This window comes from Gymnoscopelus microlampas (genome assembly GCF_963454915.1).
Source record: "Gymnoscopelus microlampas genome assembly, chromosome: 17".
Taxonomy (NCBI): Eukaryota; Metazoa; Chordata; class Actinopteri; order Myctophiformes; family Myctophidae; genus Gymnoscopelus; species Gymnoscopelus microlampas.
The window spans coordinates 11173666-11200306 of NC_139954.1; the positions used below are offsets into that span (position 1 = coordinate 11173666).

The window sequence follows — 26641 nt, forward strand, 5'->3', positions numbered from 1 at the left end:
TTGGTATTCTCTCCATTTATTTCCTTATATTTGGGATGTACCCCTCGAGAGGAGCATAAATATTTTACACAAAAGAGAACAGCGGTTTGCTTATTTACAAGATATAATAAATGACTTACAACTCACAACACGTGACAATCTGTGTTCTGAAGGCTGCTGCAGTAGTAACAGAAGGGAGACAGAGTGAGAGAGACAGAGAGAGAGAGATGGCTCTTTTCAACTACGAAAGGGTGGCCCAGAAGCGTCTATAACCTGAAAGCATGTGGTATATGAGATTGTAGAAAGGCTATTTTCGAAGATTTTTTTAAGTATAAGTTCTGAGTTCCTAGATCCTTATCTGGAACCCGACATTGCGCATTGAAAGCAAATCCAGAACCTGTGAAAAAATGTTTCACGACACAACATGGTTCAGTTATTCTCGTAGTCGAAAATAGCCAAGAGAGAACTACAATCGTTTTACAGTTCTGTTGAGATCACACTGCCTGACCCCCTACTTTCATCAGGTCAACTCTGGACAGACAACTAAAGCTTGATTTGTAATCAGTCGTACGAAGGCGTCAGTCTGCTCCATGTATTTACAGCACGCGATACCGTCGTACGATGAAGTATAAATCAGGCTTAAGACAGAAAATGGTTGGCAGAGCACACACGCGGTAGAGCTATGGAAAAAGAAAACAGTTCAGAAAATGCTGATTCATCACGAAGAGTGCGATTTGATGTCAATCTGGACAACGGCCTTATGCTAGCGCGTACACACTCTACTTATGTAATTACACCCTTGGATATACATTTGTCTTTTAGGAAGGTTTCCATTAAACCACTTAAACCCTCTAAGTTAGTTGACCGGAGTCCCCCAGGGCTCTATGCTAGGCCCCCCCTGCTCTCACTCTATACAAAATAAAGCGAGACCATAAAATCCTCAGAGTTCATTTATCCATTTGTAACTGAGGGTACAAGGTTTAACCAAACCCACTGTTCTCTCAGTTACATATGGACAAGTTAAAAGTGCGGATTTTGCACAGCGGATGGATGTAGATTAGTTGGTAAAGTCCGGTAGCCAGACGATCAGAGATCCCCGCCTATTGAGAAGTCTGGTGGCATCTATATTCAATGGCCTAAAATTGGGTGGATACAATACGGAAATATTAAAAAATAACAGCATTGCGGAACCAACAATACGGCAGTCCTTCATATTGGGACGGTATCAGGATTGGTTTTCAAAGCTTGAAAGGTTTGTTTTCACCGCTGTTCTAGCCCATACTTTGAATTTAGATTCCTCCAGACCAGCGTTTCCCCAACCTCGGGTCCGGGTACCCCTTGGGAGGGGGAGCGTGAGGCCTTTTCTGTTCGGCGGCAATTCAACATTTTAAACACGTTGCACAAAATCGTTGGCTTGGTTTCATCCACTGTCTACCTGTATGGTCTCAATGTGATATCAGTAAAACTTGTCATACAGAATCTATTATCCTGTAACTTTAACATTTAACTAACTTTAACCAACTCCCATGTGTAACATCAGTACAGTAATAACATAACATAACAGTAGGCGGTGATCTCCGTCTGGCTACGCAAGACTAATTAGGTAAATGTTGCGATGTCTGCTCATGTGCATACAAGCAGAGGTGCTTTTCAACCTTGGATGCCGTCGTACCCCTTAAACCGTGATTGAAACAATTCAATGCATTCCATCAATCAACCATTTACAAAAACTCTGATGCCTGCACTGAAAAATTGCTGCTATGAAAGTAAAGCTCAGTGCCAAATATGAACATTGTAGAGTTTTTTAATTATCAAGTTTTATTTATTCAACTCTGCGCACTGTTCTAATGTGTATGAAACCGTTCATCTGAAGGTCAGAAACATGCCGTCACGAAATGTCAGCTCTGGCCTGACCGCCTTGAGCAGGGGTTCCCCTCGGGAAGCTCAACTCCAAAATAAGAGCTGTATAATTCATTGGGCTATCTCCACTGATATCTGCGTAGAATACACTGATTCACATTAACACACCAAAGGGCGCTCCTACTCCTATAGGACCGTATGTACGTGGGTGTGTTTTTTGTGCACCTGGCAGGGTGATGGCATTCGTATGCCAGTGCACTTCATTATCTAATCCTCCGCTTTTATTTCCTGTCAACGGCTACTGTCCATAACGTCAGCCATCTTGAATAACTGCGACACAGAACATACAACAGTTTGAGCTCAAGTTAACAACTCCACCACTAGCTTGGGGAAACGTGTTGACAGTAGTTTAGCTGCGCTTTTGTCTCAAGACTGTAAATAAAAAGATTCTCCCAAAGTGTTTCCCAAAGCAGAGACAGAGTTCAATCCCCCCCTTCCCATCTCCCTCTCCCAAAGAGGAGAGGGGTTGTTGTGCGTATTCCACTTAGTGCTAATGCTTGTATGTTTGAGGGAGAGATGTACGGTGTATGTATGCTGCAAATAGCAAATCCACTGTGACCAGAAGAGGCTATTCTTCCCTCTATTGTAACGCAAAAATACAAAACAGAACCAGTAACACTGCCAGGCTAGCATGAGAGAGTACTGTATGCGTGTGTTTGTGCACGGTGCGTGCACAACTACATAAGTCATGCTACCATGTCACAGGGAGAACGAGAGAGCGGAGAACGGATAGGGACGACAAACAGAAACAGTACTATGAGAAATCTCAGCTTTCCGTCTCAGAGTTTGTCGTCTGTTACGGGGAGGCGGGTGAGGGAGGGGGGGGGGGGGGGGGTGTGTGGGGCGTCCCACAGAGGGTTGGAGGCAGAGGGGTAGGAGGTCACTGTGGGGTCAGAGGGCGTGGCTTAGATGGGAAGCTGGAAGGTGATGTCCACCTGAGCCTCCTTGGCCAGTGACACGATTTCAGACAGCTTTACAACCTGCAGACAGGGAGACAAACAGACAGACAGACGTAGACACACGCAGAGACAGACAGGCGAGAGAGAGACAGACAGAAAAATAAAGAGAGAGCGACAGATACAGACACACAGACAGAGAGAGATAATGTTAGATTTACCTGAAGAGATAGAATGTGAGCAATATACAATTGTCAATAGCGAACTTGAGAGTGAAACGCACAAACATTGTTGGTCCCCAACGTGGCTGAGACTGCCGCTCAAACCCTTTGAATGCCAATCGTCGACTTGTCAGGAGCTAACAAGGGAATTCCTAGACACCGGATCCCAGACATCACGCCTGGATGCGTTTTTGTACAATACCTCCTGGCTCATTATTTTTGTATAGAATTTTTATGCGGCATGCATACATACAAATCACATTTCTTGCATCACTGACTACATTCGGGGAGATGCCGGTCATTTGGGGGAGAGAGAGAGAAAGAGAGACAGAGACACAGAGAGAGAGAGAGAGAACAGGGACCAAAACGAAAGACCAAAAATGAAATAACCGTGTTCTCCACAGAGGAGGAGCTGCGGGAAAAGTTCTGCAAATAAAAAGGAAATGAGTGTTCTCCCGATGTTCAAACAAAGGACGAACTCGAGGAAAGGCCCGTCAGCAAATTAAACCCGCACCGGGCGCTTGAATAGAGAGCGAGGTGGAACACAAAAGGCGATAGTAAGCTCAAGGATGAGGACAGGAAAAGAACAGAGAAAGGAGGGGAAAAAAACTAAACATCCAAGCAAGCCACACGCTTAACAACAGCGAGTGCCAGTACGGCTGTGTCCTTTTGGTCTCGATTACAGAGCAGGGAGGCAGTCGACACACCGTACAGACGGTGAGTACAGTAACAGGCAGCTCATCTCACAAGTCTGGAGGAGAGCTGGCTGGCTGACCGACTGACTGAGGGAGTCGAGGGACAGAGGGATTTCCCATGACTCACTGAGCCTCCTCTCCATCTGTACACGTTCATGTCCCATCAATGCGTGTCACTAACTTGACCTCTTGCCCAGAGTTTTCCCACTTTCTCGTCTCGCAGGTTTCTCCATGGATCATGTTTATACCATAAGACAGTAGAAAGTAAAAAACAGCAATTTCAAATCCACCATCTTTCTATATCGGGTCCCAAAAATGTACACGGATATTAATGCTATTTGTTGGGACCAGAGCGGGGGTGGAGAATTAATGCTATTGGTTGCGTAGCTTGTCAATCAAATCATCACAAGGTAGCCACGCCCCTCCTACAGCATACCCTACTTTATCATCAATTTTAAAATACATGGGACCATAATTTACCAAAACGCATATCATGGTGATTTAAAGAAGACTTTAAACTAGCGACTGGAAGAATATGGTATTTATGACAATGTTTATTATGGTAATAAAATGAAGTGCAAAGTTCGGCTAAAAACCCATCCGCTTGAATGGAGCATAATTGCTTCTGTCACCAGCAGCCATTCATATGACCTGTCACCTCCTATATAGCCTCAATTTACAACTCGGAAGCTGGCCCCTTGGTTTATACATAGGCTGTGGATCAAGGGTTTCCATGGATTATGACTGCGGACAGTTACTATTAGTTAACCACTTATATGACCCTATATACTTTGTTGACCGGAGTCCCGCAGGGCTCTATACTCGGCCACCATCTTTTTTTCCCTCTGCACTAAATATCTTTACCGAAAATAACTGATCTACTAGTACTAAGTAGTTCAGCTATTTTCCATGTGATTTATTGTTAATATTGTTGTTGGTGTCTCCCACTCCCTTCTCTACCCAACCGGTCAAGGGAGATGGCAACCCACAGGGTTCTGCTCGAGGTTTCTTCTTCCCATTAAACGTTTTTTTTCCCCTTGCCACCGTTGCCAAGCGCTTGCTCATAAGGGGAATTGTTGGGTCTCTAAAGTGTTCTATATACAGGTATAAAGTGTCATGAGTCGACTTGCTGTGATTTGGTACATGACATATAAATAAAATTGACTTAAGATTGACTCTGCTACACATGAACGTGCCAAGGCAAGGCTGGGCAAAAGGACTGAGACAGTGGCTCCCCTTGCAGAGATGGAGGAGCTGGAGGCTGGACAGATCAGCTCCATTCAAATCAGGACGGTGACATTTCAAAAGAATAGGAGAGCCGAACATTTTATTTAGATTGACAGAATGCTCTCCTGCTGACAATCTCCCTCAAAGCACAGAGGCATTATTATGCAAGCATATATCATGTATGCACTCATACACACACACACACACTGCAGCAGACTCATCAATAACCCCAAGTATCTTCAAATGGACATTTTAAAATCTTTGCTTTCAGACATACAAACTAGAATAGACTTCCACTATTCAATTTACAGTCTCTGTCTCTCACACACACACACACACACACACACACACGTATGCTTGATGGACAAGATCGGGAGTGCAAACCTAACCTGACACTTTATATCACATTCATACACGCTTGGAAGACACATCAATACAGTACAGACCATGGGGACACAACAACCGTGTGTGTGTGTGTGTGTGTGTGTGTGTGTGTGTGTGTGTGTGTGTGTGTGTGTGTGTGAAGACTGTGACCTTGTGTAACGACGCATCCCCGCATTCTTGTGTTCGTTCATACTCATGTGTGCATCACTGAATTTCCCATGGGATCTATAAAGGTCAATCAATCCATATGTTTCACGTTGCTTGTTTTGGGTATCTATGTGTGTTGTTGCAAGTATATGCTTATGTGCTTACTTGCATATCCCCAGATGTGTACATCTGTGCATGTGTACCTCTGCTCTTGTGTCCACCTCTTATCTGCATGCATGTGTACATTTGTTGCATCGGTCCTCTGGGCCATTAATGTGTGTCTTTCAGTGTGTGTGTGTGTGTACGTCCTGATTTCACCTTCATTGCTTATGTCTCTGTGTGTGTCTGTGTGTGTGTATGTGTGTGTGTGTGTGTGTGTGTGTGTGTGTGTGTGTGTGTGTGTGTGTGTGTGTGTGTGTGTGTGTTTTCGCATGAGCCATTCTGAGAGCTATGTAGCTGTGATTGAGTGGGTGAGTGAGTGAGCGAGCGAGCGAGTGTGCGTGCGTGTGCGTGCATGTGCATACCATTTTAGCAGCTTCATCCAGGTCGTCGCAGGCCAGGATCTTCAATGGACTGGCAGCGATTAGTGCTTTGGCGTCGTCCACTCTCGTCCCTACACACACACACACACACACAAACACACACACAGCGCATGAGCACAACAGGACCGAACGGCACGCAACTACTATTGTTTGTGTATTGGTTGTGTGCGAGTCAGAGACTAATCAGATAAAAGGAGTGCGGTTGACCTTCTCCTCAATCTCCCCCAACCCTACTTCAACAATCTTATACAGTACATAATACACCACTAACTGGATCTGGGTTCGGTTCAGGGGCTTGAGTTGCATGCAAGCGGTGCAACAGTTAATTGAACTAATTGATTTAATCGATTATAAAATAAAGTTTAATAAAATAATGTATTTTCAAAAATTGTGAAAGTAGCAGATGTACAAGCTCACAAAACGTCGTATCGTGGAGCGTTGTGAGCTTGTAGCTCTGCTATAGAATGTGTGTGTTGATTCGTTGATATAAAATTTGTAATGAAAATATCTTGATCCAAAAATAAATTGATAAATGTATCGCTAAGACGATAATCATGACAAATAAAACTGTCCCACTGTTAGTTCATGAGGAGTACATCTTCAGAGGCCGATTCTAAAAATGCCTTCTAAATCAGAAGTTCTCAATATTTTTCAAAAATGTTCTAGAATAGCAGATGAACAAGCTCGGAGCGCGGCACTTGTGAGTTTGTATGTACTATTTTTGAATAACCAACGCAAAAATCTAAAACGACACAGATGCTTTCCCAGTTTTAACAGGTTAATGACTAATTGAGTGGGTTGTCATTCGGTTGAAGTTTCCACGTCTGTCAACGTGAAGAAAAAACTAAAGGGATGATTCTCTTTCGTCTCATAATTTGTTCTCTTTTTTTTTCCAGGAGCCAGACTTTGAAGTGGAGAGAAAACAACAGTCTGTCAGTTCTCCTCTGGCTCCCGTCTGCCGCCTGGAAGATGTTCAGTCAACACTGTCCAACCCTGGCAGGTGTGCATCTCTGTGCGTGTGTGCACGTGCACGCGTGCGTGCATGCGTGTGCACGTAAAGGGTCTGGTGGCCTGCATGGAATGACTGGCAGCTTGGAACGGGGAAGGTTGAAAAAGACAGAGAGGGAGATGACAAGAGAGGGACAGGGTCCAGGGAGGATATAGACTGATTTATACTGTGCTTCTGGGGGTCCCTGGAACAACATATTTTGAGATGGGGGTCCGTGGCCAAATACATATAATTTTGGGGGTCCTTGACATGGAAAAGTTGAAGCACCACTGATGTAGCAACATACCGTTAGGATTTAGGAAACATTTTTAGATATGTATGTGGCCGCGGACCCCCATCTCAAAATGTTTTGTTCCAGGGAACCCCCAGAAGCAAAGATTTGAGTTACACATTTTCACTATTTTTCAAAAATGGCAGATGAGCTTGTATATCTGCTATTTTTGTATAGCCAAAGAAGGCTTGTGTGTCTCCTACCTTGTAACCTCACTACGATGGGTATTTTCAGGTTCAGGTCGGTGACAGCCATGATGATGCCCTGGGCGATGACATCGCACCTCATGATGCCTCCGAAGATGTTCACCAGAATAGCTTGCACCTGCAAACACAAAATGTTTTACATAATGATTATTGTGTTTCTGCTTCATTTGAACAATTCAGTGGAGAACAGAAGGAGAGGATGGGTGACTGTTGCATTCAGGCCGCATATCTGTCATTTTAGATTTCTTTGGCTATTCAAAAATAGCAGATATACAAGCTTGGTGCCGCGCAATGAGCTTGTAGATCTGCTATTTTTGAAAAACCTTGAAAATCTGTGCAAATCTTTGAATATGTATTTTTTAAAGCAAACATTTGTAAAATATTTTTTTCCAGGGACCCCCAGAAGCAAAGATTTCAGTTACAAATGTTCGCTTTTAAAAATATATATTCAAAGATTTATTCATGATTTTTCAAAAATAGCAGCGCTATAAGCTCATAGCGCGGCACTCAGTTTCGCCAATTGTGGACCGACTTGCAGTATCCTCCTGGCCCAGAGGTCGCTGCTCTATGGGAAATCTTGACCCATGAATTAACCCATTAAGACCGCGAAAGCATCTGTAATTTCACATTTTAACCACTTTAACCATTATCTAGCTATTAGAAAATAGCAGATCTACAAACTCATAGCCGCAATTTTCTGAAAAATCATGAACATTTGTGCCAATCTTTGAATATATATATTTTCAAAGCGAACATTTGTAACTCAAATCTTTGCTTCTGGGGGATTCTACAAATGTCATCTAAATCCTATCAGTTTTTTTGAAAAAAACGTATGTTGCTATAATATCAGTGGTTCTCTAACGTTTAGCCAAAGTATAAAATAATGGTTCAAGTGGTTACACAGATGCTTTCCCGGTTTTATAAAAAAAAATTACCCATTTTATTTCATTAGATTATTTTCTTATAATTGATTACATCGATTAGTTCAATTAACTGTACTAGCACTCCTAAATGAAACAATTGAACAGTACTGTAAAGTTCCGACCAAAACAGAGGAAGTATAAAAGAATAATACAAGAAACACAGACTGTTCTGAATCCCCAGGCCAGTCAACCAATCAAAGCTGTGAGACATTAATGACGCTACAAAGTACAAGCCAAGTGGCTCCCAGCCTGTGAGATGTTCCAAATGATGTCGAGGAGGGGTTGTGTTACACTTCAATGTCACAACGCTGCCAGGACGAAGCCCTAGCAGCGTTTTCATTCCGTCGATGCACCATAATTAACCAATGAAATGAAAAGTGAGAGAAAGTATACATGGCCTCTGTCGGGTGGAAACCTCATATGTCCGAAAACTTTTCAGGATTCAAATTCAAAAATAGCAAAAGTAGCAGATCCACAAGCTTGAAACACGGCGCGAAGGGACGCGTTTCGAGCTTGTAGATCTGCTACTTTTGATGCTTTTGTGTGATGCTGTAGTATGATCAAGTAGGGCATTATTTAAATTACGACAAAACACAAAAAGTTAGAATATGGAGATAAGAGGTTTCTGCCCGACAGCAACAATATCCTATGCTATGACAGCCATTTACTTTTTAACTATTCTAACCATTTAATTCAACTCAAATGTTCAATATGGCACATGCGATCACTGTGAACTTCGATAATCGAATCACTTAAACCCTGTATACTTGGTTTACCGGGGTCCCCCAGCAGTCTATATTGGCCCCCTAATTAACACCAAATATCTTCACCGAAAAACACTGAGCCCTCGCAGACCTGAACCAACGTTGCCTGCATGTTCAGGCTGTGACACACCAAGCCCATGTCGGGACGTCGGGGTGCGTGCGATAGGTGCCTGTGGCCGAAAATCAGTTGATCGAGACATCTGCCAGAATGTCTGGTTGTGTACACAGCCATCATAGTGAGGCGTCTGCATAGGCATCATTTTATTCTCCGTCACACAACAATGTCATGCAAAAATTGAGAAAATGGCAGACCTACAAGCTCACGACGAGTCACTATATTTGAAACTTATGGGAACATTTTTGTCTATATCAACAGGCTCAAAATATGTATTGATTATAAATCGAGTAATTGTTAACATTAATAATAATTTCATGAGCGATTAAATCGATTAGTTGGATTAACTGTTGCACCGCTGGTGAATACGGACACCGAGATTGGGCCGGCGACGTCCAGTTGTTCTTACCTTCCTGTCAGAGGTAATGAGCTTGAAGGCTTCCGTCACCTGGTGGGCAGTGGCTCCGCCCCCTACGTCCAGGAAGTTGGCTGGCGTGCCGCCATGCAGCTTAATGATGTCCATGGTAGCCATGGCCAGACCGGCTCCGTTTACTACAAAGTACACATGATTCAGTTAGAGCAGGGGTCTTGAACGTTTTTCAGGCCAAGCCAAGGACCCCTTACTTTGCATTAGAAGACCTAGTATCGGAGCCCTTGGGGAACCCGGTCAATTAAGTACTATAGGGTTTACGTGGTTAACAGTTGAGCATCAAGCTTGAATGAAAATAAAATGGTACTTCATGTATTGTAGAAATCTCTAAAGGTTGGCAACCACGTAGTAAAGTGCTTTGTTTGTGGCTTTTCACACTTGGGAAATTATTGCCTAAAACCCCAAATGACACAAAGGTCACAGTAATCATTCGGCTTTGTGGACTGCATGCACTCAAAAAACAAGGTTAAATCAAAGTAACACTTCAGGAAGTGAGAGGAATTATTTCAATGACATACATCCATGTATCAAAAAGTTGCTTAAAGGGATATTTCACTTTCAAATAAAATAAACATTAAAAACATATATATAAAAGATTTATGAAAAAAGTAATGGAAAAATCACAGCCCCCCCCTCACGCATTAGAAGGACATTCTAATGCGCGAGGGGCCAAGATTTTTCCATTACTTTTTTCATAAATGTTTTATATATTGTTTTAATGTTTACTTTATTTGAAAGTGAAATATTCCTTTGAGGCAAAGAACATTTTTGTTTTAAACTTCGTTATGAGTCATCAAGTCTCTTGCACACCCAGTGGTGAGCTGTGGATTTTTTAACTAAGGGTACTGTATTTTATGGCGTCACGCGCGCGCACGTGCGCGCACATAGCCACTCAGCTCAGTGCTAGTTGAAATACTGTATTCAACATGTGATTATTAATGTAATCATATGTCTTATTATTTTTTTGTATTGTTGCATTGTTAATTTGTTGTTTTTATTTTTGTTTCAAATTAATTATTGTATTTTCCTTTTAATTTTATATAAAATCCCTTTACATAGACTCACCCACACATAAGTAGGCCTACTTAAAATAATCAGACAACTTGTCTTTGTCTTGTCTCAGAGAACTGGGTCCTCTGCTAAGCGATCCTCCCCTTCACACCTTGCAGTGCAGAGATGTTGTCTGTCATTGTGAGAGGAATGTAACACATTCAATTCAAGTCCGTGTCTCTTCTCGAGTAGCCTAATGTTATGCAAAGCAGCCAGGTAGACGCTATTGAGAACGGCTCGCCACTGACGGCGCGAACCTTGAGAGGCTATTGTTTTTAAACTTTAAGGCGTTAAAGACCGCCGCTGACGGTGCGTGCACGCGCGCCCCCAGCTCCCACAGTGTCAGAACTAAGGGTACGCCGTACCCCCCCGTACCCCCTACAGCTCAACCCTGTGCACACCTGAATCAAATCTTTGTGACCAGTGCGTTGGTGGAGTAGACACGTATAATTTAATTCATCAATCATTATAGAGCAAGCGCAGACAGTGTGCGGGTGACAGTGATTCGTTAAATTATACAAATTCTTGTTTGTATTAAATCCGACATAAACGCATTTTACCACCTCTCTGTGTATGCAAACGCGCATTAAAAATACATGTTCTTGTTTTTTTCCTCAGCTTTTTCCTTCCTTTCAGAGCAGCCGTCAGTCACTGCTCAGCATGAGTACTGACCCAGGCAGCCGATGGTGCCGTCCAGTCCGATGTAGTTGAGGTCGGCTTTGGCAGCCTGTTGGTCGCGGGGGTCTTCCTGAGTCCAGTCCTGCATATCAAACACTTTCTTCTGGCGGTACTCGGCGTTGGAGTCAAAGTTGATCTTGGCGTCCATGCACATCACTGTCAGGGAGAACAAAGCAAACTGAAACCAAATCCTTCTTACCTGACACACAAACTAAGGTTAAAACATAAGGAAACCATTGCTGTTCAGGACACACAATTTGACATGATAATAATCCTACTATAAACGAGCAAAAGCTCCGTCCATGTTTCCGTCTGTAGTAATAATAATCAATCATCATCATCATTATAATAATAATAATAATCATAAGTCATAGTTATATATACTGAGAATATTCAATATAGGAAAAGCACACATTATTATAAACATCTCATGCAGCTGATCTATAGTAACAGCTACATTTAATATGTTATGGACCAGTCAAGCTTCGACTCCCTGGTCAGATGTCAAAGATGTCACCCACTTCTGAGAACAAACGCAGAACCAGGCCAATTCTGACACTTCCTACATGTCTCTCGGGAGTAACGACTTAGTAAAGATTTCAGTTTATGGTGCAATTAGCACTTCTAACACCTCAGGCGCCAGAGTCTTGTGGCCTTCAGTCTTCAAGGGAGTGCTTCTCATTGCTCATTAAACTGAGCCATTAAGAGGAGTGAAGTGGAGAAGCCTAACAGAAGAAACATTTTCTTCTGCCATGCAGTTACTATATAGTTTTACAGCACCTATCCACGCTCGCACAGACGTCTCGGACGAATGTTGGTCATCAAGCAGCAAAAATGAAATTGTATTTTAAAAATGTACATCAGACACTGCTGTAAGCAGTATTCCTAGATATTCTTACACAAAAAGTTTAACTTCCAATTTTTATTTTTTTTTTACAAAATTTGCTGTGGGGTGAATTGGCAGCTGATATTATTTTCAAATGGCATAGGCTAGTTATTCTAGACTGGCAAATTACTACTTTTCTGTCTGTCCACCCACAGACACTGAGCTATACATTTAATGACCTGTCATTCAACCATTTACTGTATATCTACAGATAAAATACAATTTAATCCTATTTCAATTTAATGTTAACTGTTTTTATAGTTTCAAGTGTATGCAAATGTATTAAAATGAATAGACCAAACTGGCATTCTTTCTTACATTGAAGTGCGTATTTTGTGTGCATACTATTTGCGTGTGTGAGAGAGAGTTTGTGCATTCGTGCGTGTGTGTGTGTGTGTGTGCGTGCGCGTGTGTACCGATGCCGGAGGAGTCCTCTGCCATGGGGTTGATTTCTACCATGGATGCATCATACTTGATGAAGACATTGTACAGTTTGATCATGTTCTCTGCTGCCTCATTGATCAGTGCTGGAGGGAAGCCCATCTCCGTTGCAACCTGCAAAAGAAAACGGTATGGATCACTCCAAACTCCCAGTAATGGTTCAAATCAAATCAACAGTGCTCATATGAATAGATTCTGACTGTGAAACAAAAGCACATTAATCATTCCAATAACCAGCTCATGTTTAGAGTCTGATTTTGATTATAATGATGTTTAATTTTTTTGATTGGGTGTTAGACAAGTGTCTCCATTTAAAAAAATAATAGCAATCGTACTATAACACTTAAACAATGCATCTGGTTCATCCAATGTGATTGTGATGTCCATGTCAAACATAACAAAACATTACATAATGACATGATCCAAACTCCATTTTGGGACCAACACAGCAGTGCGTCTCTGCAGCAGACCGGGAGAACGTGACCTGGGTACTTAGATTCAATTCAACAAATGCCTTTCAAAAATACATACTCTAACGGCTTGGTTTCAGATAAGGTTCTCAGAATCTAATTTGGGCCTTCCTCAGGCGGTGGTTCTAACCTACAGTACTGGGAACCAAGAAATCAGTACTTATACTTTCACTTTTTTCTAAAATAGTGAACATAGCAGTTGTGAGCTTGTAAATCTGCTATTCTTCTTTTCTATGGCTTACCTCCCCCTTCAGGGGTAGTTCTGGTTATAATGGAAACAAACAATCGAAGAACTTCACGGGTATCTCCTAGGACAGGGGTTCCCAAAGTAGGGGTCGCGGGAGACTGACGTGGGGTCGCGAAATAATTTTGGGTAATTAAAAAAAAAAAAAAACTTTTTTTTTTTTACTTTAAATTCAACAGAATGGATGAAATACCATCCAAAATGATCACAAATGGTACATTTTACCATTTTAATACATTACAAATGCGCACCGAACGTGCACGTTTATGTTTATAAATGACCTCCAGGTTTAGGTGGGGTCGCGAGTCAATTTCCGCCTTATTTTGGGGTCGTGGGCTGAAAAGTTTGGGAACCCATGTCCTAGGATAGTTAATACCCTCACAAAAACATGTAGTAATCCTGGTCGCTATACCGCCTCCCCCATGACAGCCGGGGCGCCTGATGGAGGGGAAAGGAACTGGTTGGAATAACGTGTTCCTTCCACGCGCTACGTCCAACCGGGGAAACTCCCCCCTGTCAGGTGACAAGAAGGTCAGTTGGCTCTCATGCATTGAAGGAGGCATGAGCTCGGCCCTGGGCTCCCTAGGCTGTGGGGAGGAGTGTAGCGCCCAGGATCACTTCGAAAATTGGCACCGGGTGAAAAAAGGGTTACAAAAATCGTGGGATAAAAACAAATTTAGAAAAAAAAGAGAAAAAAAAATCACAGGTTCAGGGAAGTTTCAGGCTTACCCTTTGTAGTCGAAAAAAAGAGCAAAAGTCTAAGAATAACGTTCCATTAAATTCCTCGATGTAGACATGGGAGTAGAGATAACACCAGCCATTTGATTCTGGTGCTCAATTTAAGCTAAAGTAAGGTAATTTCTTACTGACCACTTCCAAGGTGCTTATGTATCATTCTAACAAATCACTTGGGTTGAAAATATTTGCTGGTATGCCACCAGCCACAAAAAGAAATGTCCTGTCCTACATTACATTATTACAGTTGTCGAGTAGGTAGAGTCTGTGTGGTTCTTTATTGAAGTGTGTACCTAAATAGGTTTATGGTAGAGTCTATGTGGTTCCTAATTGAAGTATGTACCAAAACAATAGCTATCAGGCTTAGTGGAGACATCTAGGCTCTTATAAGCTGACACATATCATAATGTATTGTAGAAGTATTATAAGGGATGGTATAATATAAAGGTTAGATATAAGCAGCCATATAACTTCTTCCTCACAGTCATTTAGCAGACGCTTTTATCCAAAGAGACTTACAATAAGTGTATTCAACATAGGTAATATATAAATAATACTGTATGTACGTTTATCATCTCTGTCAGACAGATCTAAAAGTGCTTAACGCATTGTGTGCATGTAGATATAAGGCTATTTTGAAAATGTATGGGCAACAATGTCATATGACAAAGTATTAAATTAAATTATTAGTATGTAGTAAATAGGGTATTCATTTATTAAAAAAAGATTAAAAGAAACATGGATTCAAGGTTTCTGCCCAACAGCAATGATAAATAATATGTATAAGACGTATGACATTAATGACAGATGAACATTTCAACAAAAATTGACAAAAAAGACCTTACTAAACTAATTTAAATGACAGAGAGGATAATAATTCAATGTCATGGCTTTTCTCGAAGCTGTTGTCAAACATGTATCGACATGAGCCATCAAATCATCAAGTTTTCCAGTTTTTAAGCACTTTTAAATCAATAGGGTAGTTGTTGAACCGACTGCTATGGTTCCAAAAGACAGAAAGAACAGAAAATCAATACGACTCCTTCTGTCATACGAACCCCAAGAACGGACCACTTCGGGTCTGTCAAATATATTCCGAAAACAAATGAGTGAGAGAGAAAGAGATGTGAAGGAGATGGTGAAGTTTGGCCTTTGACAGGCACTGTGTCATGTTAAAAGTGAATAGTGACTGGTAGCTAAACTGCTGCAGCCTGTAGCGCTGCAACATGTTGCGTTAGCTTGTAGATCAGCAAGTGACACTGTCCTACGGACAGAGGATTAATTCATATTTTATACTGTCGTATTGACAGTGTCGCATGGAAGTAGAGAGAATAGCCGATCTACAAGCTTTTGAAAATGTTAAACTGTAATGACATGCCCAAAAGAGGGACACCAAGCTGAAAGTGGTTAAGTGTGTCTGTGGGTTAAAAAAAAATGTAACCAACGAAAAGTTGGTTTAACAAGAGCTTGTGACAACAAGGTTTCTGCCCGACAGCGACAAAATCTGTTTGTGTTGTTCTCCAATCAAATGTCCCTTTACCTTGACAGCCTGTTCCATCTTGATGCCCTCCACGATGTCGATCGGCTCCTTGACGATGGCGTCTGGATTCTCCGCTGCCACGTCTTCGATGTTCACCCCGCCCTGAGAGCTACCGATCAACACAGGACCCTGTACGGGAGGCAGGGTGGCAAATGACTTCAAATAGCTGGGGGGGGGGCACAGTTTTGACTATTAGCCTAAACCCGTGGCTGGTTTCATCCGCCTTCTCTGTTCCCCATTTTTTCCCTCCCACTTTCTGCTTGTGTTTTCATTCTTTTACATACATTTATCTTTGCATGTTGTGGAGGAATATTGAATGAAATTGTGATGAAGAGCTGGTTTCACATATGTAGTGTGTTTGCTTCATTCTGATTCAAGGACTAATACAATGTTGCACTTTCCCCTTGGATTGGTTTGTGTTCACGCGCATTTAACAGTGGACCAAACTTGTAAAATGTTCTCTCATTCATCCAGAAATTTTGAAGCTCTTTACTTCATTGGGAAACAAATGTTTTGCTCTGGATAGCAACATGGAGAATCACCAGAAGTTGTTTATCACCGCAGTCATTATTTGTGCCATCTTGCTAGTAGCAGAATGTAACAGAATGCAGAATTTGAATGAACACAATGTGTTTCTTCACATTATGTGAATAAAAGATGATGCATGATGCATTCCAACAGCTGAACATGGTATTGCATAGTGCAGACACACAACAACATGCAAACCTTATGCCTGTTAAAACCAAGAAGTGCCAGGCAACTAGCTTGAAAATCCATACGGGTCCCAGTGGATCGCTTTGTCACCTGCAGCGAACCGCACCAGGGTGTGAACAGAATCTGTCCGAGACCACCTTCTCAAAAGGGTCTTGTGCGGTTGCTTTGGTCCGCACCCGAGTTCGATTGTCGTTTTCACACCTGCCCATTCAAGCCGTTATCAAGGGGGTCAACGCACTCGACTTGACTAAACAAGGCAGGTGTGAAAATGCCCTAAAACGTCTGAAACGAATGTGAGGAACCACATAAAACTGAAAAGGAAAACATCTGAAGAAAGGGGAAGCTGAAACAGAAACATCTTCCATCATAATATGCTGTACTATTACACCACCTAGTGGCTTCCTTCAGCATCTACACAGTGCATATTCCCCATTTCTATTTGTGTGTGTCCATAGACCCCTTAACAGACGACGTCATACTGGCTGCGTGCAGCCAGTATGCGCGCAACGAAACCCATTATATCAGGTCTCGTTAGGACGCGTCTCACTAGCCAACACACACAAGAGGGGGTTGGGGTGTGCTGAAACCAGTGCACCCCGAAACAGGTTGGGAATTGATTGCGTGAAACAATCACCTGTGCGTCCAGGCTCAATGTTAGTAAACAAATAATTGGTCTATAGTGAGTTAGTGCGTACCTGGAAGTTTCTCTCCATGGTAATAGCGAAGTAGTACTCCCTACGTGGGTACCTGCGCTCGCAGACGAACACCTGATTACAGATACGTCCTGCCTCTCCTGTCTGCTTGGTGTACAGCTTCCGGCCGATCATCTGAGACGAGATGTCACGGGCCTCCTCTGGCCTGGTGGGGTTTTTTTTTTTGGGGGGGGGGGTGAGAAAGGAGAATATAGGGGGGGGGGGGGCGAGTTGAGCGGTGAATGATGGAGGAAGACAAAGGTGAAGACAGAAGTAGGCCTGTCACAATTACTGCATAATCGCAATTATTTTTGTATAATCATAATCGTCAAAATCGTTTCCATGATCAAAAATACACTTTCAAATGAGCTGAAATAGCAGATCTACAAGCTTACAACGTGTCGCGAAGTGATGCGTTGTAAGCTTATAGATCAGCTATTTCCGCTATAAAAAAAAATGCAAAGTATAAAATGATTAAAGTTATCTGCCCTGTGCAACATTTGTTTGGCGCTTAAGCTTCGTAATCAAAAGATTATGAAGCTTAACCCATTTATACCTGAGGCAGATTCTAAAAATGCCTTCTAAATCCTGACCTAAGTTTTCTGAAAAGCTTTTTATTCAAAAATTACAACAGACTAGACCATGCCCGGTGAAGTGCGCAGGCGAAAGTAGTTACAAACGTGGGGTTATTGCGTGTCCTGTCGCGCGCACCGTCGCGCCCAAAATGGGTTAAACGCCAAACAGAAATGTAATTTGTATTCATATGCTCCAGTTGTCAACGACAGAAACAATTAAATCGTTAATCGAAATTATTTGTGTGACAATTAATCGTCAACTTAAATTTGTAATCGTGACAGCCCTAGACAGAAGAAGAGAGGAGGCGGATACAATAGGTGTGTTTTATGAAGTACAGATAAAGTATGATCAGACAATGAAAGATGGCTGCCTACGTTTGTGAAAGGCTGAGGAATAAACTGTATTATACGATGGGTGGACGCCTTCATCGTGCAATGTTGTTTTGATAGCCGTCTGGCTTGTCATGGATTATCCCTAACTTAGATTTCATGGGGATTGGATATTGACAACATTAGCATGTATTTCATGTGAGGGTAGGTGTTTCTTGACCCAGACGGGGATACCTACGAGTAGACAATCTTCACGCCTCCCTTCAGGCCGCCCTCGAAGGTTCCCTTACCCCTGCCACCGGCCAACACCTGTGCTTTCACCACCAGATCCTTAGAAGCTGACACACACACACACACACACACACACACACACACACACACAATGTAGTACATCTTGGCTGTGACTGTAGGATTCAGCCACTTAAGCCGTATATACTTCATCGTACTATACATAATCTACGACAAAAGATTTGTACCTTACTGGAGTATTTCCAGTTTTCTATATTTTCACTCCACTACATCAATATTGGTACATTTTGCAGCCCTATTTAAACTTAGGCTGTTTTCAAAAGATTAAAAGGTACATTTTGAATACCGAACAGGGTATTATTTCTACACTGTGGTATTGATACTTTTACTTAAGTAAAAAATGTGAATAATTCTTCCACCACTGCTTGCATGCAATGACTGCAGCACTAAGTTGTTTTCTACCCTTATGAGTTATTGTTCAATTTCATGTCCCAGCCTGCCCATTAGCAGAAGGAATTCCTTAAGGTGCACAAACGCTCTGGGCAGCTTCATTTAGCTAGCTTCACACTGAACTGCTGAGCTCGGAGCACTGCCAAAAGGTCCTAAGCCCGTGAGCTGCACAAATTCTTGCTTTTTTTCCTCTTAACTTTTTTTGTGAATGATAACTTTCATAGTTCTCAATGCGCCGTTAATGTGTCATTACATTGGGATTTGGCCAAATCTCAGAAAATATAATTTTGTCTTTGGGTCCTCACTTTGAATTTCGCTTAGGGCTGGGAGATATGAATTCAAATCAATATCACGATTATTTCAAACTTTTGCCTTCGCTTGAAGAGCGTGTGAGCTTGTAGATTGGCTATTTTCACTATTTTTGTACGCCACCATTGTACAACAAAGTATAACAGTGGTGAGTTGAGTGGTTAACCAAACTAATCACTTTAGTGGACTATAAAAAAAAGAATTCGAATCATTGATATATAAGGGGGGGAAAACTTCTCAATTATTTGATTAACCGGTTATTGGTTCTAAATGTTGGTTTTCGATGACTTTTCAGTTAAATGATCAGCTCTGTAAAATTGGTATCCCAGCCTGAAAATGCCAGTACACCAGCATTTTGTCCAAGGTCTCATGGCCAGCACATTTTAAATGCTTCAAAAGTCCTTGAAAATAACAGCCAGTTACATTATTGTTTGGGATTCTACACAGATATGGGCCAATGTTTAGGATGCTTTCTGCAGCAATGTGAAGATTGTAGTGGTAAATAATGTGATTGTGTTTTCTGCCAAATACAAGAACCCTGTAAGAATGCCGTTCTCATTTAAACTGTCAACAGATGTATATTATCTGCACACCAGTGTCAACTGATACCACTGAACCACACGGTTATGTTTAGACTGTGTGCTATACTGAACAGCTCTGGAACTATTTAAAAAGAATCACACATAGATGTCATACTATGTCAGGAGTAAAGACTCCACCAAATAGACTAACTCCAAAAATATGTATAATGTTAAAGGGAAATCAATGAAATTCGACAGGATATGGGGGCAACATTATCAATAATATAATATTGAGGGGAAGCTATCCCAATAAAAAAAAATAAACAAATGAAATATATACACCTTTTAAATTTGTTATATGGTATCGATCGCAACATCTAGGTCCAGGTCTAGGACCCCCATGTTTATAAACAGTAGGAAATGTTGCAGAATAATAAAAATATAAAAATAAATATGTATGAATTGGTGAAGATGCTGACCATCCACATGCAAAATACTTGAATGTATATATAACTATGCATTTTTATTATTATTTCTGTAGCCGTTTTCTGTTACGTATAGTTATTATCATTATTATTATAATATTTTTTCCACTTTTTATGGAAATAAATAACTGAGGGTATGATGATTTGAGAAAACAAAAGACAAAGAGAGAAGAATAATGAACTTGTATTTGTGCTGGGAGCATGGGGCGTAAGGCATGGGGCAATGAAATGTTTTTAATGTTGAAAATCAAATAAAAACAGAAAAAGGGAAAAAAAAAGAAGTAAAGACTTCACATCATGCAAGTCCTTCTCTTGTTGCTCAAATAAACCACCCAAACCACAGGGTGCAACTAGGCCTACACCCTAGCTTTGTGTAGGAGATCAAATGGAGTAAGATCAAGAGCATAAAATGAATGACGATTCTTAGATGGGATTTAAAGAAGTGAAAGTGAAAGACATTCCACTGGAAGAAAATGGTGTCTCTTGAATAAAACAACATAAGACGAGCTTAAAAAGAGTACAATCACTGCACAGTCCTTCATACCCGAAAGTAATGCTTCTAAGATAGTTTCTCTTTCTGGTGTTTAATTAAATACTTACTTGACTAATGTCCCTCCCCCAAAAAAAACGGTGGTGAAAGAAGTTCTCAAATCTTTGACATAATAAAAGTCTCAATACCACAGTGTAAAAAAATACTTATAAGTAAAGGTAATCCATTCAAACCCTTAATTAAGCCTAAGTACAAACATATTAGCATCAAAATATAATTAAGTAGCAAAAGTCAAAGAAGTCATTATGCAGAATGCCCATTTCATATTACATACTGTATATCATGTTATTGGACTATTGCAGCTGGTACACCTGTACGGTACTTTAGTAAATGCACTTAGATTTTTTTTCAGTGGTGCTAATATAATTATTTGAATTAGCTTTTTTATTTACCGTTAGCTCGGAACCACATTCAGATAGAGTTTAAATGTTTACTGACGTTTACTGACTATCCACTGACGTGTAGCTTACTTATCGTCTTGGCAATGGCGTAGGCCTCGTCCGGAGAACTGGCCACCTGGCCGGCGGGCACAGAAATGCCAGCCTCTTTGAGCAGGCCCAGACTCATGTATTCATGCAGGGAGAGGTTCCTCTGCTGCTGCTGGAGGTGGGGGGGCTGCGGTTGGTTTCCATGGCCACCGAACAGGCCTGGAGAGCCACCTAGCACCTGCAGTGGGACATGTATTGAGTCAGGAGTTGAGTTTGGTTACTTTTGGCGTAAGCACCGAACATTCCTTTTCCAGAGCGGCTGGTGTATTATCAACAACAAAAAAGGCGTTATGTGCAGTGATGCTATGCTCATTTGAGAAGTGGTTGCACTCTCTATTTTAATGACGTGACGCACACGTCGCTTAACACCTACAGTACAGGTCACACAATGGGCAATTGATATGCATATAGGCTAATTCCTATGTTAATGTACCTGGCGTGAGTCGGGAGCCTTTGTAAACTTTGATGAAGTGTGAATTTAAAGTAGTTTTAAATCTATGCGTGTGCCTGCACGTCCCCCTGGCCAAATAAGTGGTTGCACGGCGTGCAACCCCGTCCACTGAGCATTGCACCCCTGGTTATGTGCCGCGCTATGAGCTTGTAGATCTGCTATTTTTGAAAAATGTTGAAGATCTGTGCAAATCTTTGAATAAATACATTTTTTAAAGCGAACATTTGTAACTCAAATCTTTGTTTCTATGTCTTCTAAATGCCAATCTGGGAACCCATCACCAAATGAAAAGGAAAAACAGCGCCCTCCTAACAGTTTATTGAAAAAAACGTATGTTGCTATAAAATATCAGTGGTTCTCAAACTTTTTCATGTCAAGGACCCCCAAAATTATATGTGGCCGCCGACCCCCATCTCAAAATATGTTGTTCCAGGGACCCCCAGAAGCAAACATTTGAATTACAAATGTTCCCTTTAAAAAAGTATATATATATATTCAAATATTTGCACAAAAATAGCAGATCTACAAGCTCATAGCCGCGCTATGAGCTTGTATATCTACTATTTTTTAAAAGCCAAAGTATAAAATATGGATAAAGTGGTTACACAGGCGCGTTCCCGGTCTTAATGGGTTAACCACTCACAACCTGGCATGATTGGCATCCCTAATTTAAAGATTTTCAAAAAGAGTGAAAATAGCTAGGCAATTTTCACCGCACAACAACAATCAAACAACAAAGTTAGCTGGTTAGCAGCCATGGTGCTTGCCTGCAGTGCTAGCTAGAGAAACTAAGAAAGCACGGCCAACTTTTTACAAGCATTTGGATGGTGGTCATTTTCGCAGCCTGTTAGGCTTGTTTACTACATTCATAAATGTCATCACTGTCCATGAGCACACTAACCCTTTTAAGTGTACGTTTGCATAATAGTCAGTCATGTTTTATATCTGAACACAAAACACAGGCATAAGGCCACAGTATAGGTTTAAGGGTAATACTTTACTTAAAGGTCGGGTCTTTACTCTTTAATGCATTATAATGCACTTATAAGGCAACATAACACTTGTTATAAATGTTTATAATCATGTATGACAACTTATAACAATGTTTATAACATTTTATAAGTGCTGGTTATAATGCATCATAAGCTCAGTGGAACAGCAAATTATAACTACCATCATTTTGTCAGTTATAAAGTGTCTGTTATAAGTTACGCATAATTATATACACTTATTATAACGTATTATGAAGCATTATAATTCATTATGATGCATTATAATGCATTATAAATGTTATTATATTAGACCTGACCTTTAAGAAAGGGTTACCTGGTGGTTATAATGGGCTGCACTGAGTTTATAATGCATTATGATCAGCACTTATAAATTATGTTATTATAAGTTGCAATACTTCATAAAACTTGTTATAAGTTGTTATACATAATTATAAACATGTATAACAAGTGTTATAATGCCTTGGCTTATAAGTTCATTGTAATGCATTATGAATGAGGTTATAGTAGCGCATTATAGACCCAACCTTAATATAAAGTCTTACCAAGCCGCAAGTATTACTGAGCTCTCTAAAAGGATTTGCCAAGCAACTTTCGAACAGATTGATATTGATAATAGGATAATAGATAATATTGATGGTACATAGATTCCAGCAAGTGAAAGTCACACGTTAACACAACAAGAGATTAACCAATTTAGACTTGGAAACACCAATATGTTACAATACCTTTAAAACCGGGAACCCCTTTGGTATAGTTGTTGCTGTATACAGTATATACATATAGCAACAACAATATTTTTGGTAGTTTATTTGCAGGAAAATAATGTCCAGGATTTAGAAGGCGTTTTTAGAGATCGGCCTCAGGTCTAAATGGGTTAAGACTAGACTTCTGAACTGCTAATAGATAATATCCTTATGCCTTATGCTGTCAAGCAGTGGAATAGTTTATCAGATCCAATTAAGAGTTTACCAATCAACCAATTCAAACTAAACAAAAGGCATTCTTCTTTGGCTTGCCCTCCTACGGAGTTCTTGTTTGCGTGCGTTTGTTAATCTCGCAAACCACTGGACAGCTCAGTCACAAATTTCTTGTGCACACTGCCAGTAGCCCAACTTTAATACCTCCATTTTTTATTCTCCTATATATATATATTTTTTTTTTTATATTTAATTTCATAATGGATGTCAATGGGGCTCAGACAGGGTTGAAATCTTGACCAAATTTGGTCACCATACACCATAGATGTCACAGACTGTGACCAGTGGCAACATGAGGTCAGAGATCTTCCGACTTCAGAGGTCATGTGGCAAAGTCCACATGAAGTCAGGCCATTATTAGACCCTGTCTCGTTAAAGAATATTTGAAGTAGACAGATTTTCTAAAATGTTCAGTGAAAATAGGCAATCAACCAAGCTCACATTAGTCACGATGCGGCACATTGTGAGATAGTAAATTGGCTATTTTTGTGTGTAAATTAAATGTTTGTTTCATATTAATGTGCATTTGAAGACATTTAAATGTTTTGGTAAATAGACACACAGCTGTGCTGTGTGTATTGTACCAATGTGTGGATGTGTTTTATGCACTCGTTGTAAACTGTATTTATGCTTCTGTCATCTGTATTGAATGTTCAATGTTTATTTTATGCTATGGACTCTTTAGCAGAGAAGTCCAATAGGGATAAAGAAGATCCAAATAAAAAAATAAAAACTCTACTCGTCCCTATAAGCTGACACTGTCACTTGCCTTAAAGAACAGATCGCATCATGCGATCGCACCATGTCACATTGTTGGCTTGTAAATCTGTGTAAATCTGTTCTTTAATCCAGTAGTTCTCAAACTTTTTCATGTCAAGGACCCCCAAATAGATACATATCAGCCCACGGACCCCCATTTTAAAAGATATGCCAGGGACCCCCATAAGAGACAATTTTGAAGGCTATAGCAGTGATTCTGAACCATTTTAATTTCAAGGAACCCAATTTGATATGCATTAGGCTATGGGCCCCCATAGATGGCATTTCCATCTCTAGGACCCCAATATACACTGTAAAATCGATGTTAATCTATGGGGTGCACTGTGAGAGTGTACATGTCCATTTGGTTCCATTTGAATGGAGACTCACTGGAACCCCCTCAAGGACCCCTGGGGGTCCCCAAACCCCACTTTGATCAAACGACAGCTGCTGGAGGTCACTGAGGATAGTGAGGAACTGTTAGCCCTGATTCGAGCAGATCCATTCGGTCCCAAACGTGACAGACACATGGGGGACCCCACGATCTCCCCATGGGACCCCCATGCGATCAAACAATGACTCAACAGCTTTCGTCTCAGGTGTATTTGCCATATAAACCCTGTGACACCAGCCATCGTTGCTAATACGGTTAGCTCCAGTGTTGCCAGGTTAGTGAGAGAAACAAGCAACCATGTTCTATGAAAACAAGCCCAAAAGAAGCAACTATGGCACATGAGCACTTAAAACCTATATGCAGTGACTATTTGAAAATAGCGTGGTGAACTTGTAGATCTGCAATAAAAAGAAAACAATCTTGAAGACAGTGTCAACAAATATGGAATATGTTTTAAACATCTTGTATGAGGGGTCCCTGGCATAAAATGTTTTCAGAAGGGGGTCTGTGGACAAATACATATTAATTTGGGGTCCTTGACTTGAAAATGTTTGAGAACCACTGGTTTAAACAACATTTAGGAAACAAGCAACTTCACTTTAAAGGATCCCCTGCCATGGCTAAAAGCAGTAAAGCACCTTAAATATTTTAGTTATTTTAGAAATAGTTCATCTTTCACTCAATAGGGACACCTCCCGTCGCAAGTTGATGATGTCATTTGTCCATGTGTGGTCCAGCAGCCTATGGAATATGGAATGCATGTGTAACTAAAAAAACAACTAAAAACTTCCTAGGTTAATATGAGCATCAAAGCAATATTTGAAATACTTTTTAGTATATAGAGGGCAATTATGTATTAAGGCATATTAGTCAGGGATTCTTTTAAGAAACAAGCCCAAAAAATACTATATTTTCAAGCAACTTAACAGAAAAACAAGCCCAAGGTCGCTTATAATCAGCGGACATGGCAACACTGGTTAGCTCCGTTAGCTTTAGCTCAACTAAACAGCGATTCAATGGGGGACGAGCTAATGTCAGATTTGACCCTGTCACTTTTCAGTGAGTCCATGGCCGTCAGAAGTCGCACGTCGGCCTATAAACAACACGTCTGCCCGGAGCCTCGGTGCTTGGCTCCCGCCTGGCCCCCTCACTCACCTTGGAAGCAGAGCTAATGGTGCCTCTGGCCCCTGGACTCCACAAACTAGCCGTCAAACGGCCGCAAAACAGGGACGTCGCCATGTCTGTCTCTCTCCCTCCTCTCAAAATACAGGCGATGCATGCGCCTGCGCACCCACTGTGTGCACGAACTTGAACTACAAAGCCATATGCGCATGCGTACTGTGCACGACGATGAACTACAAAGCCATGCGCATGCGTACCATGACCAGCAGTGAAATACACACAGCTTAGTGCAAGTAGTTGCTTTTATTTATTAAAACGGTTTAGATGTATCTATTTTACACATTTTTGACTTTGAGCTTGTAGATTGGCTGATTTATTTTTTTCTATGCTATTCTTCCTTTTCATTTTGAATTTATTATTTTCCTTTTCTCTTTATAATATTAATGCCACTTTTTATGCCAATGTATTGTACTCAAATTTATTTTCATTTTTGGTCAGTAATTGGATTATATGTGTACCCGGTTCATCTTGTATTGAGTACTAGTGTGTGTGGTGTTTTGTAGTTGTTTGTTTTTTGTATGTGTGTATAACCTTTTGGAAAAAAACAATAAAAACATGAATAATAATTTATTAAAACAGTTTCTATAGACCAATTATTTGTTTACTAACATTGAGCCTGGACGCACAGGTGATTGTTTCACGCAATCAATTCCCAACCTGTTTCGGGGTGCACTGGTTTCAGCACACCCCAACCCCCTCTTGTGTGTGTTGGCTAGTGAGACGCGTCCT

General features: G+C 40.9%; 1 protein-coding gene across 1 annotated transcript; it reads right to left on the minus strand.

Moving 5' to 3' along the window:
• LOC311064818 (succinate--CoA ligase [ADP-forming] subunit beta, mitochondrial) lies at window positions 1–26006 on the minus strand. Its single transcript, XM_084084770.1, has 11 exons — window positions 25886–26006; window positions 21119–21314; window positions 18323–18422; window positions 17183–17345; window positions 15774–15902; window positions 12760–12898; window positions 11452–11613; window positions 9709–9851; window positions 7495–7615; window positions 5994–6082; window positions 1–2879 (listed from the first exon to the last, which is right to left on the minus strand). Exons 1-11 carry the CDS (start codon window positions 25967–25969, stop codon window positions 2805–2807), a joined length of 1401 nt encoding a protein of 466 aa, XP_083940896.1. The 5' UTR covers window positions 25970–26006; the 3' UTR covers window positions 1–2804.
• Window positions 26007–26641: the final 635 nt, after the last annotated feature.